The sequence below is a fragment of the Sphaerodactylus townsendi genome, linkage group LG07 (assembly GCF_021028975.2).
Source record: "Sphaerodactylus townsendi isolate TG3544 linkage group LG07, MPM_Stown_v2.3, whole genome shotgun sequence".
NCBI lineage: Eukaryota > Metazoa > Chordata > Lepidosauria > Squamata > Sphaerodactylidae > Sphaerodactylus > Sphaerodactylus townsendi.
Window position 1 is genome coordinate 77,614,315 of NC_059431.1, and position 13,047 is coordinate 77,627,361.

The 13,047-nt window shown below is 44.5% G+C and overlaps 1 protein-coding gene across 2 annotated transcripts in view; it reads right to left on the minus strand.

The window, feature by feature from the left end:
- Positions 1–13,047, minus strand: part of TJP2 (tight junction protein 2) — an 85,741-nt gene that overhangs the window by 52,749 nt on the left and 19,945 nt on the right. For both annotated transcript variants that reach the window (XM_048503153.1, XM_048503151.1), the window contains exon 2: positions 4,038–4,158. Coding sequence is in view for 1 of the 2 variants with exons in the window: in XM_048503151.1 (XP_048359108.1) it covers positions 4,038–4,158 (121 nt within the window). In the remaining variant the exon portion in view is untranslated. The remainder of the gene's footprint in view (positions 1–4,037; positions 4,159–13,047) is intronic.

Genomic DNA, 13,047 nt, shown 5'->3' on the forward strand with positions numbered 1-13,047 from the left:
CTGTCTGTGGCCTGAGGGCTTAGAATGTTCACGCAGATGGGCAGAGATGAGCAGTGAAAACAGTAAATAGGTAATACTGGTAGGTAATACGAGTGGAAGTGAAACACATACACACTTTGCCGTGTGAGACGTCAGGTGGGGTTCCCCCCCTCACACGCAGGTAACTTTCACTCTCTGTGCCTCACCCACTGCTACCACACAACACACATCCAGCTCATCCTCACACACCTCACTCTGCCCTCCCTCACATCCAACCACCACTTACCCACTTCCTCACCCATATTCGCCACAGCTCTCTTTTACTAAAAGCGAGTTGGAGTTTGCCTTTTTCTTCTAAGAAAATCTGCAGGGTGGGGGCGAACCTACACTACCTGCTCCGCTTCTTTTGCACATGGCCCTTTACGAACCCAGGGAGCTGGCCTCGATCTGAGCGCCTCACCACCCCGCCTCTGCTGCCTGACTGGGACAGCCTGCTTGCCCCAGTTCTGCCTTACCCAAACCAGGACTGTGTGTGTCAACCAGCCTCATGGACAGCGGGATTCACACTCTGGACAGTTCCGTTGTGGAATGGGAAGGGTTACCTTATACTAAAAAAACAAGACAGCACCATATAACGATGTGCATTGAAAAGGGAAAGAGGGATTCCATTTGAACACCCCAAAAGGCTATGCTGGGGATCATTGGACCTGCATGGACATCTGTGTGGGTTGCGGACTGTGATGAGAAGGACAATTGCCATAGCAACGCGTGGCTGGGCCCAGTAGTCTAGTCTAAAATTTGTACTTGAAATCAGCATAATAATTATTCCAAGCCAGCAAATTCTTTATTATAAGAATTTGCCAGCTTTAAAAACAAATTATTCTATCAATTTCCAAAAAGGCAATAGTACACATTTCAGCATAATGATCTTATGACACATCTTGTTTAAAGTCAAAGTTATACGTGCTGCTGCTGCTCCATTTTTTTGAGTGCCCAAATATTTCATTTAATCTAAGTATACATATTGAATGTACCAAGTTATTCAACATATGGATGTTGTATCATTTTTTGAAGTTCATGAAATTCATTTGAAAGGATACATGTTGCCAACCTAAGTAGAATTACATCATTCAAAGTTATGTTTAGGAGAGTGTAACATTTAAGATAGCATTCAAAAGCACTTTGACAAATAAATAGGAAGCGGACTTAACTACAGATCCATACAGATTTCAACCATGGCTTTTAAACAAGCTGTTTAACTGAACTGATATGTGTGGGGAAGCATTTTCTCCAGATCATACGGTCACCATACCAACTGCCATCTCTTCATTTATGGACATCCTTCCACCCCTTTTAAGAAGTTCAACTCATAGGCACAGCGAAACTTACATATTAAAGGACTTATGTTTTATAAACAAAGAGAAATTCAGTACAAAATAGTTGGTTGTGGTGGGTTTTCCGGGCTGTGTGGCTGTGGTCTGGTAGATCTTGTTCCTAACGTTTCGCCTGCATCTGTGGCTGGCATCTTCAGAGGTGTATCACAGAGAAAAGTCTGTTTCACACTGTGTCTAGTGAGAAGGCAGCCTTCTAGTTATTCTAGTTATTTTGTACTGCATAAAATCAATAGTGATGATTTCCCTTATGCTTCCATGCATAACCGCTGACTACAAAAAGAACACCCATCAGGAAATATTTTTAAAAGTCTCTTGCTGGCCACTTTTACCTGCAGGTTATTGTGGTGAAATATTCAGGAATGCGTGTGCAGAGTCTTAAAATGCATGCTGCAAAGTTATTCTTCCAAAGTGGCCAGAAGACATTCTTTTCATAAGAGTCATATAATGCAAAGAACATTTCAGACATTTATTTCAGGTTTCTCATATTATATTAATCAGCACTGACAAAAGCTAATTTGCATCAGTGCAGAGATGCTAAACTCTGGTTAAGGCCAGCAAGTGGAAGGAAGAGACAATTTGTTCCACAGAGTGAAAGATGGAAGCAGAAAATATATATCCCAGTGTTGGCTCCCAATTTGCAAACTACAGTTTGCACTGAACCAGTATGGCATTAACAAACAGATCATGGTGTAAGCCAAGGATAATGTACTAACAAAATTCAAATTATTTTTTTGCTAAGTTATTTCTTATATTGCTCAATGCCGGCAGGGAATGAAGCAGGGAGGACCCTTGTAGTCTAGCTAGCAGCACTTGATTATCATCAGAGCTGAATGTGGTTCTTTCCCTCTCCAGGCAGGTACCCAAGCCCAAGACACAATGAAAGGCCCCAGAGGACTCATGGATTATGCTTATAGATTATGGCTCCTGGCCTGGACCTTGCATCAGTCTACCCAGTAAATCAGAACCTTCTCAGGAAGGGAATGTTTTTGTTTCATTTCCTCAAATTCATTAAATTTCTTTAAATTTTGGAAATTTCTTGAGCTACTTTGGGAAGGGTTTTTTGAAGGATAAAAAGGTCCTACATGACATTTCTTTGTCATGGCCCTTCACTGAATTATATTTATGTGAAAGTAAGTTTTTTTGAGTTTTATAAACCCCTTTTACCACCCTGTCACTTGCAGTTCAGACAGCTCTCAAGATATCCCAGTTTCTTCCACAGCTACCTGCTTTTTAAAGGTCACAAATGGATACTTTTGAGAAAAGCAAAGTCTTGATCTCAGATAATGCCAAAGCAATTTTAAAAAGAGCCAGAATATGAGCAAAATTGCTGTAAATAAAGAAGAAACTTGAGGTGGGGAAGATTCTATTTCACATTAACTGTTCTTCAGCAGAGGACTGAACCATGCTTTACAGTCACTAGAAGAATAGTGTTGTAAGTAGTTTCCCAAGAGCAACCTATCCCTTCTCCCCTGGAATATTTGGCAGCACTCACCTTCTGTATTAAGACCATGACACAAAAGGTCTCAGTACTGTCAAACCCATATTTTTAGCAACCAGGATATGTGAGAAAAAAGACTTAAAATGCAGTGGCCACTTAGCAAGAGAAAGCATCAGTAAACCAGAAACTTTTTCTTTTGGTAGCATCTCCCTGACAATGTGTGTTCCAAATTAAGAACAGTTTAAGACTCACACTTTCCATACTTAGGTTTACATAAGTACAATGCATGAGTTTCCTTTTCCCAATACTGCTGTGTCTTATATCCATCTCTCTCTATTTCTCAACTTTTGCCTCCAGTTCTCACCTCAATTACACTCTTTCCAGAGAACAGTGCTGAAAATCTACTTAGAAGAGTCCAGACAAGGTCATCATATTTCCCGCAGTGAATATAGCTGGATTAATCTATTAACATGCAGAACCAGTTATTACTCACCACTTAAGATAAGTAGGCCTCTGAGTATGTAACAGTACCACTAGGCATGCAGCCCAGTAGTAAATCAAGTCATATAGTTGCATATATAGTTTTATCTTCTAGCCTGAAGGGTTACTAACACTTTAATATTTTAAGAAGCACAAGTCACTTCAGGGCTGCATTATGGCATGGGTTCTCTTAACCTTGGTGCCTACAAGAAGGAATCATAGCTATTGCATATTAACATGGTAGTGGCAACAGGGCAGACAACCAGGGGCAAGCACTCCCAATTTGCAAACCTGCTACATAGCAACAAGACTATGCTGCAGCCTTATAAGCTTCTATAGCCTGTCCATCTAAGGATCAGGGAGCACTGCTTTGAATTCCAACTAGAACAGCGGATCCTGTTGAATACAGTCTATTTTGGTAATGCCCTTAACTCTCTGAAATGTGTTTTCAAGAGAACACACTTCAGTCTTTTAGCAAGTGACCATTCTGTTTTGTAAGGCCTCTGAAGGGTTAACCTGCTCATGATAATATTTTTAAAAAGCATTAAGTGATATTATGGCTTGCCATCTACTTTCTAGTATGTTCTGATGCTATGATTTTATGTACTATTTTGGATTCTGAAATTCATACAGTTGTGAGCTATGTTTTTTTCCTGTAAATTGTACTAATAATTGTAGAAAGCTTATCACAACATTTAAAGGGTTGTGATCAGTCACCAAAACTAATTCTATGGGTACTTAAGTACCTGGTGATGAAAGCGTCGTTTCAGTACTCTCAATCTATTTCCTGAGATGCGCCTGGTTCTTGAAGTACAGCTGTCTTCCCAGTCCCACTCACAAGGAGATGGTGGTATAGTTGCCTGTTCCCTAAATAACAAAAAGCAGGAGAGAAATCAAAAGTTATGTCCAGCACTACTAACTTATTTTTCAATCAAGCCAGAAGACAGAAATTAGAGACTGTTTAGTTACTTGTAAATGATAACTGGAATATGCAAGAAATTATTCTGCTAGTCAAGGAGTTAGGATTATAGAAATCTGAAAACAAAACATAAATATCAGACATGATATGTTATCATTAGCAAAAGGTGGGATCGCATGGCTAGATAGCAATGTCATGAGAGAAAAATATATACAGCAAACAGATAATATATGCTTACAGCCCCATTCCCTTTATTAAGTCAGCTTGAACCACTGCATCACAAAACAGTCATATTATCTTTACAAAAATGACATCCTGAAAAATTCTGCATTACACGGTTTGCAGAATGTCAGAAGTGTGGTGGCCTCCCATCTCAGGAGGCAATTTCACAAGGTGGGGAATGTAACAGAGAATGAACATGTACAGGCAGTTGTTGATCTCACCCATTTGCAGGGCAGAACCTGCAGAAGGCCCTGCTCAGTTGAATGAAGCTGCCATGAATAGGCAGAGAGGCAGTCTTTTCTGTGAAGGGCCCAAAGCTATGAAAGGTTTGATATGTGACAATCAGTGCTTTTAACTGAGCCCAGTAATTGATGGGCAGCCAGTGGAGTGACTGCAGAGCAGGTACAATATACAAGTTGTACCCAGCTCACAATAATAGCCAAGTTGCCACCTTATGTACCAACTGGAGTCTCTAAGTTGACTTCAAGGACAGACCTACATAGAATGCATTACAGTAGTCCAGTCTTCATATTACCATGTCATGGTTTCAGGTAGCCAGATCCACCAGTCCAGTAGGGGACCATGTTCTGGGCTAAATGGAGTTAGAAGAAAGTATTTTTTGCAGCTGCAATAACTTTAATCTCTGGGGATAATGCGGGGTTTAGGGTAATTCCTAGGTTCTTCTCTAAGTCAACATACATACGAAGTACAGTGTCATTCAACGCCAGTCTTGCCAACCTCCATCTTGTCAGGATACAGTTTTGTGCCATTTAACCATCACAAACAGGCAGTGACTCAATAACTCAACCACATCATAAGAAGATTTAAATAGAGAAATATAGAGCTGGGTGTCATCAGCATTTTGATGGCATCCAGTTTCAAATCTATGAATTATTTCTCCTTTGTATAGAGATTAAATAGCATGGGGAAGAAGACATCCTGTAGAACCAACAGGACAATCCCTACTGTGCTGATAAATGATCTCCAATGGCAATACTTTGAGACTAGTCTGTATGGAACTAAAGCAATCCATCGCACAAGCCTTGATACCTACTTCTGCTTCCAGATGTCTCAATAATTTATTTATTTTTTTATTTTATTTGATTTTTATACCGCCCCATCCCCAAAGGGCTCTGGGCGGTGTACAACAGTTAAAACACAATATAAGTAAATAAGCATTTAAAAGCAGCAATAAACTTCTCAATGCATTTACAAAATATAAAACTCCAGATTGAAATTTAAAACTAAAATCAAGATATAGGTGGCGTCCAGCGTTCCAATAATATAAAATCCCTCCCTCCCCACAGTAGAGGGAGGCATGGCGAGTCTCATTAGATGTTTGGTGGCCCAGATGTTAAGGGCCAAGGAAGGGGCGCACTCATATTGGCGGACTGGTTCCCTCCAAAGGCCCGGGCGGAACAGCTCCGATCTTACAGGCCCTCGCGGAACTTTCCAAGGGCCCGCAGGGCCCGGACAGCTGGATATGGAAGAGGCGTTCCACCAGGCCGGGGCCAAGGCCGTAAAGCGTCCTGGCCCTGCGGGAGGCTGCTGGAGGCCAGTCACGCATCGCCCGAGGGGCCAGGGGACCACCAGTAAATTGGCCTCTGCGGTCGATCGGAGAGGCAGCGTAGGCTGACGTATGGGGGGGGTGATCGCGGTCTCCGAAAATCACGATGGTCCCAGGCCGCGAATGGCCTTTAAAGGTCAACACTCAACACCTTGAAAGATGATCCGGAACTCTACTGGGAGCCAATGCAGCTGCCGCAGCACAGGCTGGATATGTTCGAAAGGCGCTGCCTGTAAAGGCAGGCGATGCTGCTGCATGATGGACCAGTTTTGTCGCGGGGATCAAACGCAAGGGAAGGCCCCACGGCGATAGAAGCGAAGTTACAATGCCAGTCTGAGTCTGGAGATGACCGTTCCGCATACGGGATCACAGAGAGCTAGATCCGTTCTGGAGCGGAAGGGGGCCAGTCGCCGGGCTCCTGGCGAAGGTGGAAAAAAGGCAGCCGGGTTGTATGGAGGCCACCTGGGTCCTCCATTGAGAGAGACAAATCCAGGGTGAGACCCCCCAGGCTGCGAAGCGGAGGGTGGTCGGCGCCAATGTGAGCCCCCCCTCCCACACTGGCGGCTGGAAAGGCCCTCCCATCGTGGCCAAGCCAGAAGGATCTCCGTCTTCGATGGATTCGAGATTTTAACCTCCGCTGCTCTGTCGCCAACCAACCAGCAACCGCCTCCAAGCAGTGCTGTAGAGCGCAGGAGAGCTGCAGGCTGCTCCCCCCTCCATCAACAGAATGAGCTGTGTGTCATCAGCGTACTGATGGCAAATCAGCCCAAAACTCCGTACCAGCTGAGCAAGGGGTCACATGTAGATGTTAAATAACAGCGGGGACAATAATGCCCCCCCTGGGGTACACGCCCAGATTGAAGCGGGCACTTCCCGGGAGGCCTGGTCCCCGCACCTCACTTGCTGATTCCGGCCCCGGAGAAACGAGGTTATCCACTGAAGGACAGTACCCCGCACTCCGGAGGCGGCCAGGCGGTGGGCCAAAAGGTCGTGGTCGACCACATCAAACGCTGCGGTGAGATCTAGCAACACCAACAGCGCCGATCCGCCTTGGTCAAGCTGAATACGGAGTGTATCTGTGACGGCGACAAGAACAGTCTCCGTCCCATGCCCAGCACGGAAGCCGGACTGGAAGGGGTCAAGATAGCAAGGTCCACTGTATCAAAGGCTACTGATAAACCCAGAAGAAGCAGCAGTGATATAGGTATAGATTTTTTATGGGGGATTTTCGGGGGCAAGGCCCCACCCCCACCCTCCCCTGGGAGTGTGACCACACCTCCCCAAGCCCCGCCCCTGGCCTCAGTGCTTATAAAAGCAGCTCTCCAAGGCCAGAGATGGCAGACTCCCCTGCCCTGCCCGCCCCGCCCCCCCCCCACTGGCTGGGCTCCCAGCTGGTAGCCGGCAGTCCCTTCTCCCTCCCCTCCAGGCAGAGGGGTAGCTAGGGAAAATGCAGCCTGGTGCAAAACCTGAGGTTTGCGCCCCCCCTCATGGGCGGATGCTGTGATGCTGAAATCCACCCCCAAACAGCATCATTTTCAATGGTGTTTAAATTAGGGAGGCCAGATTCTCCTTTTAAATCCATCTTAAAGGGAGAATCTGGGGTCCCCAGTTAAAACATTGAAAGTGATGCTGTTTTGGGGTGGATTTCAGCATCACAGCATCCAACCATGAGGGGGGGCGCAAACCTCAGCGCAAACCCCCACCCTGAAATGGCATCACTTTCAAGGTTTAATCTGGGGACTTCAGATTCTCCTTTTAAATCCATGCCGAAGGGGTGGGATTCAAAAGGAGAATCTGGGAAAATTTGGGGGGTGCCTACTGTCAGGGGTGCAATTGTTAAGCTAGCAGCACCACTCTTTCAGGGTATCTTTAGGAGACCCTCCTCATGATACCACCCAGGTTTGGTGAAGTTTGGCTGAGGGGGTCCAAAGATATGGACCCTCAAATGGGTAGCCCCATCTACTATTAGCTCCCATTGGAAACAATGGGGGATGGGGGCACCCCCTTTGGAGGTCCATAACTTTGGACCCCCTGAACCAAACTTCACCAAACTTGGCTGGTATCATCAGAAGTGTCACCTGATGATAGCGTGAAATTTTGGTGCTGCTAGCCTAAAAATGCGCCCCCTGCAGTCCAAAACCAAAAACACTTTAAAATACAAAAAAAACCAAAAACGGGGCGGAGCTTCGGACATGCAATTTAGGGGGGGTTGAACCTGAGACCCCCCCTTACCTACGTCCTTGAGAAGCAGCAAAGAGGCATGGCCTTTGTCCATATTCAGATGGAGACCCAGTAGGATCCAGGCATCTCTGGGGATGGGTCATTTTAATTAACCCCCTTCCTCTGTGGAGGTTTGGAGCCACATTCAGTTTTACCAGACAGTGATCAGACCATAGTCTGATACCAGATACCAGTCATACCAGACAGTGATCTGTCCCACTACTGAATCTCCACCTCCAAAATCTAAGGCTCAGTGCAACATACTAAGTCCAAGGTATGACCTTTTTTATGTATTGAGCCTGTCACAACTTGTGAGTAGCCCAAAGTAGCCAATGAGGCTACAAAATCCTGGGCTGGCCCTCTGTATGGATGCTGAGGTCCCCCATGACAATCAAAGAAGGTGTCTCTAGCATTAAACCTGACAGTACTTTTGCCAACTCCAGGTGGCTATCCTTCAGGGAACCACACGGCCAATAATAAATAGCAGGCCAACTTTATCCCTGGAAACCAGTAAAAGGAACACACAATCAATGTCAGTAATAGTTTGCATCAGGAGTCTGTGAAAGGGGAAAGACTCACAAAGAATTACAGTCACCACAACCCTTCACTTTGAGGTTGGGGAAGGGGAAGGGTTGTACATTCAGGCAGAATTAGCGGAAAGACACACCGGGTCATTTTCACCCAGCCACGCCTCAGACAACAAGCCAAATAAATATTTTCCTTCAATAACAACCCAGACAGGAGTACATTTTTTTTCTCCACCAATCTGGTATTGCACAATATTACAGAAGAGATGGAAGATAAGGGTGTTTTCATGTGCATTTCTTGAAATGGACTGAAGGTCAGGTAAGCAGCGCTATACAGTGAACAATGCACTACGATTAGGAATACCAAGTTGAATAACCATGTGCACAGCAAACCGGCCAGGCCAGCATAGCACAAGTAATGCTGAATATGGGATTACAAAAGTACAATGCTATGCAATAACCACTCCCATATGAAGACATCCTTCTGAACCCTTCTGTCCCACTACAGATCAATTTCATTGCAACAATGCCCTCCTGAACATTTTTGATTTGCACATTTTGCAGAATGAGACTACTATGGGAGCATTCCTGATCTTCTCAGTCAGGCCGATCTATAAGGTAGGAACCACCACAGAGAATGTATGTGAGCAGGCAGTTGCCCATTGTACCAAATGTGAATGGAGAAACCTTCAAAATTGTACCTACATTTGGTCTTATGACAGGAGGGATAATCTTTTCAGAGGGCGGAATGTGGAAAGTCTGTGTCTGTCATTGCCGCAGTTGGTTTGATACAGCTCATGAGAAGAGCACATTTTAGAGCTACAGGTACAGTGTTGCCATGGCAACAGACACCTGTAAAGCACTGAATTCCTTTTCCCCCCCTTTGTGGCAAAAACAAGCATGTATGAAGGCTAGGTGCTGCCAAAGGTGCCAAGTTGGGGGTGGGTGATAGTAGTGGATCTCTTCGGACCAAAGTACAGGGAATGACAAAGGGTCAAATAAGTGCTTGTACTGGCTGAATCTACATGCTATCTCATAAGAGAGAAATGTATACATTTTACTTGGAAATAAGCAAAGGGCAGAATATCAAGAGTAACTGTCCCAAACAATAGTTAATGGTGAAAGAAAGGCATCTTGTACATTTTCAGAGAAAATACTACTCCTTTAGATGCTGATGCACCAAAGTTTGGCCTAAAAACATTCTGGAAATCAACATTTATTCCACCAATAGCCCTGAAAAATAGCCATGGACATTAGATTTGGCTGGGACTTTTTAAATCTAACTAAATAACAGGTCATTTTAAATTACCTACAAGGTAATGCCAAACCTCTGGCTCAGGGGTCCCCAGTGCAGTGTCCATGGGCACCATAGCACCCACTGACACCTTTTCTGGATATAGCAGGTAGGGCTTTTGCCTAGCAAGGCTTCTGACTGGCTGTGAAATATTTCTAAAATGTTGCTTTGGCAGCAGCCACACCAACCCGGCCATGTCAGAATTCCAAATGTGCTTGTGGGCTCAAATAGGTTGGGGACTCCAGTCCCAGACAGTTCAATCACCACGATTACTTAGCACTTCCTCTGGACAGATGCCATTTAATTCAATTCACTGACTCCAACTCTCCTAGCGATGCTTCCCCTTGCCTCCGGAGTGTCAGTGTTTTCTTTCACCCATCCACTGCACATAGCACCGCAAATAGGACTGCCAACCTCCACTGAGGTTTGGAGATCACTCAGAATTACAACTGACCTCCAGACTCCCCTGATGAACATGGCAGTTTTGGAGCGTAAACTCTACAGCATTGTGCCTTACTGAGGTTCTTCCCCTCCCCAAACCCTGCCTTCCTCAGGCTCGTCCCCCAAATCTCCAGGAATTTCCCAACCCAGAGTTGGCAACCCTCACCATTATGGTGAATTCACCTCCTGATGAACTCATTTGTAATACAGTACGCTGAAATGACAGGCTCGGCCATACTTAAGGGATCTGATTTACCCTGCTGCACCCTAGCAGCCCTGGGCTAAACCTTACTTCCATGGAAATGTCATCTGCCATCCCTGCACGCAAACCTTACATTCATACATCCCTGCTATTGATCCATCTTGGTTCTCAATCACTAGATAACCATAGACGACGGGAAATTAAATTAGAAGTAAGGCTGTTCAATATTATTTTGTCAAGACAATCTCTATATCATATATTTGCAAAATTAACTACTGTCTACTAGCCCTGTGGAGCTACATTTTCATAAAGTGTGACTCAACACACTGCACTCATACTCCACCCCAAACATCCGGTACCAATGAGACTATGTATCATGCAGCCTGATCAGCGCTGGTTAACCTGAACCTTCCTGCTCTGTCTGCATTCCATTCAGATTCTGTTTGAAAAGGAGGGGACAATAAAGGAGTAGAACTGGGACTGTCGTTGTTCACTTCCCCCATCCCAGTGCAGGGCTGGATAATGGCCTAAGCTGCCTCTGGAGCCAGTGTTGGATCAAATGGCTTGTGCTGACCCTGCCCAATAGTAGAAGCTCTGTGTTTCTGTAATATGTGCATGCCAGTCAGAATTCAACCCAATTTTGTCACCCTGGCATCTCTCTACTGTGGGAAAGCTGCACCTATTAGAATCCTGATCAAGTTCCTGGAATTTGTCACGCAGCTGTTAAAGGTACAGAGGCTGTATGGCATGAAAGAGAATGACCTGCCCCCAAGCACTATGATGGAAAGCCACTGAAGGCTAACCTGGAGGACACACAATTTCTCCATCCTGTGCCCCGCAAATTCTCTGTAGTCACTGTTTGTGTAAACAAAATTGCTGTGAATAAAATGAGATCATAAACCCAAGCCATGTGCTGGATGCTTGTGGTAAACAAATCTATAATCAAACACTTTGTACACCAAATGGGTCTGTAGGTGGCAAAGAGAACATGCAGCCAAAAGCAGTCTTTAGAGAAATGCAGCAGCCGTCACACACATTCTCACAGAGGATGGCAGGATGGTTACTTATGATGTTTCTCATATTGCATCCTGGGTGTGAATAAAAATGCCACAGGTATATAAACAAAAAACACCATGATGGGTGTAGACATTCTTTGTCTGAGAAATATTCAGAAACTCACAGTGTACATCATAAAGGATACCAACCTCTCTGCTTCAACTCTGACACTCTCAGCCATAAAAAGGGACCTCATTTATTGAGTGGCAAGTCAGACATCTGTTCACATGAATCCAGTGCAGAACAGGTGTGTTTTGCCATATAAACTCATTCAGATTTGTTACACACAGACTTTTTCACAGCTATTCTCTTAGTCACGGCTCCTCCAAATCTTATTCTGCAATCTGTTTAGCAAAGCAATTTCCAAGAGGATGTTTCCTAGTCACATATTGCAAGAGCATTTGCAGTATGCCTGCAGCTGACATCTCAACTATGGAACAAAACAGGACCATATTGTGACATTGTAAATATAAGCTGTGTAAGAGACTTTTAAAATTGTACAGAGCATAATACATTAACAATGGCTAGGTCCCTTGCATTCCCCTTACAGCAGTTACCCACCATGCCTCCTCCAAAAAGTCTGTGTCTGTCCAAAGCAGTTTCTCGTGATGCAAGACAGGCTGCTTCCCAAAAGCAAAAATAAGTCACTGCCATTGTGTATATACATACAAGTGCTTTTTGCGCATTCACAGAACCCCTCCAGATTCCAGATATCAGCATGACTTATGTTGGACATATTTTGTCAAGTTCTTGTCTTGATTAAGCACCTGAATTAAAATTGTTTAATGAATGGATTCAACTGCTGAAGATTGGTTGTACTAAAACAAAGGGCAGCATAAGTGACAAAAGTGACTTCAGATCAGGGCCCTAATGGATGTGGTACAATTCCACAGCGCCTGCTAGGCAGAGATGTTCTACCAGGTTTATGGTTGAGGCAGAATGATTTTCTCAACTGCCTGGCCACCCTTTCCCTCCCCCTCCCCTATCTCCTTTCCCATTCCTTTCTTCTTCCTATTTCTTTTCCTTTCCCTTCACCTTTTTTTCTCCTTCCCCCTTTCTGTACCCTTCCCCTTTCTTTTAGGGGTGAAGAACTGTATTGACATAGCTGGATCTTTTGGAGGATACCCTGTTGGAAAGTAAAGCAGAGAATTGGTAGGATGCCAAAATTGTGTATATATATAAATTTAACTGTTTATTACTTAGGCTGAGTATTTTAATCATTTTGCTGTATCATATTAACTATATCTGTATATTAGGGGTTGTATGGTAAGCTGTCCTAAGCCTGGACTTAGGGTGGGGTAGGGCAGG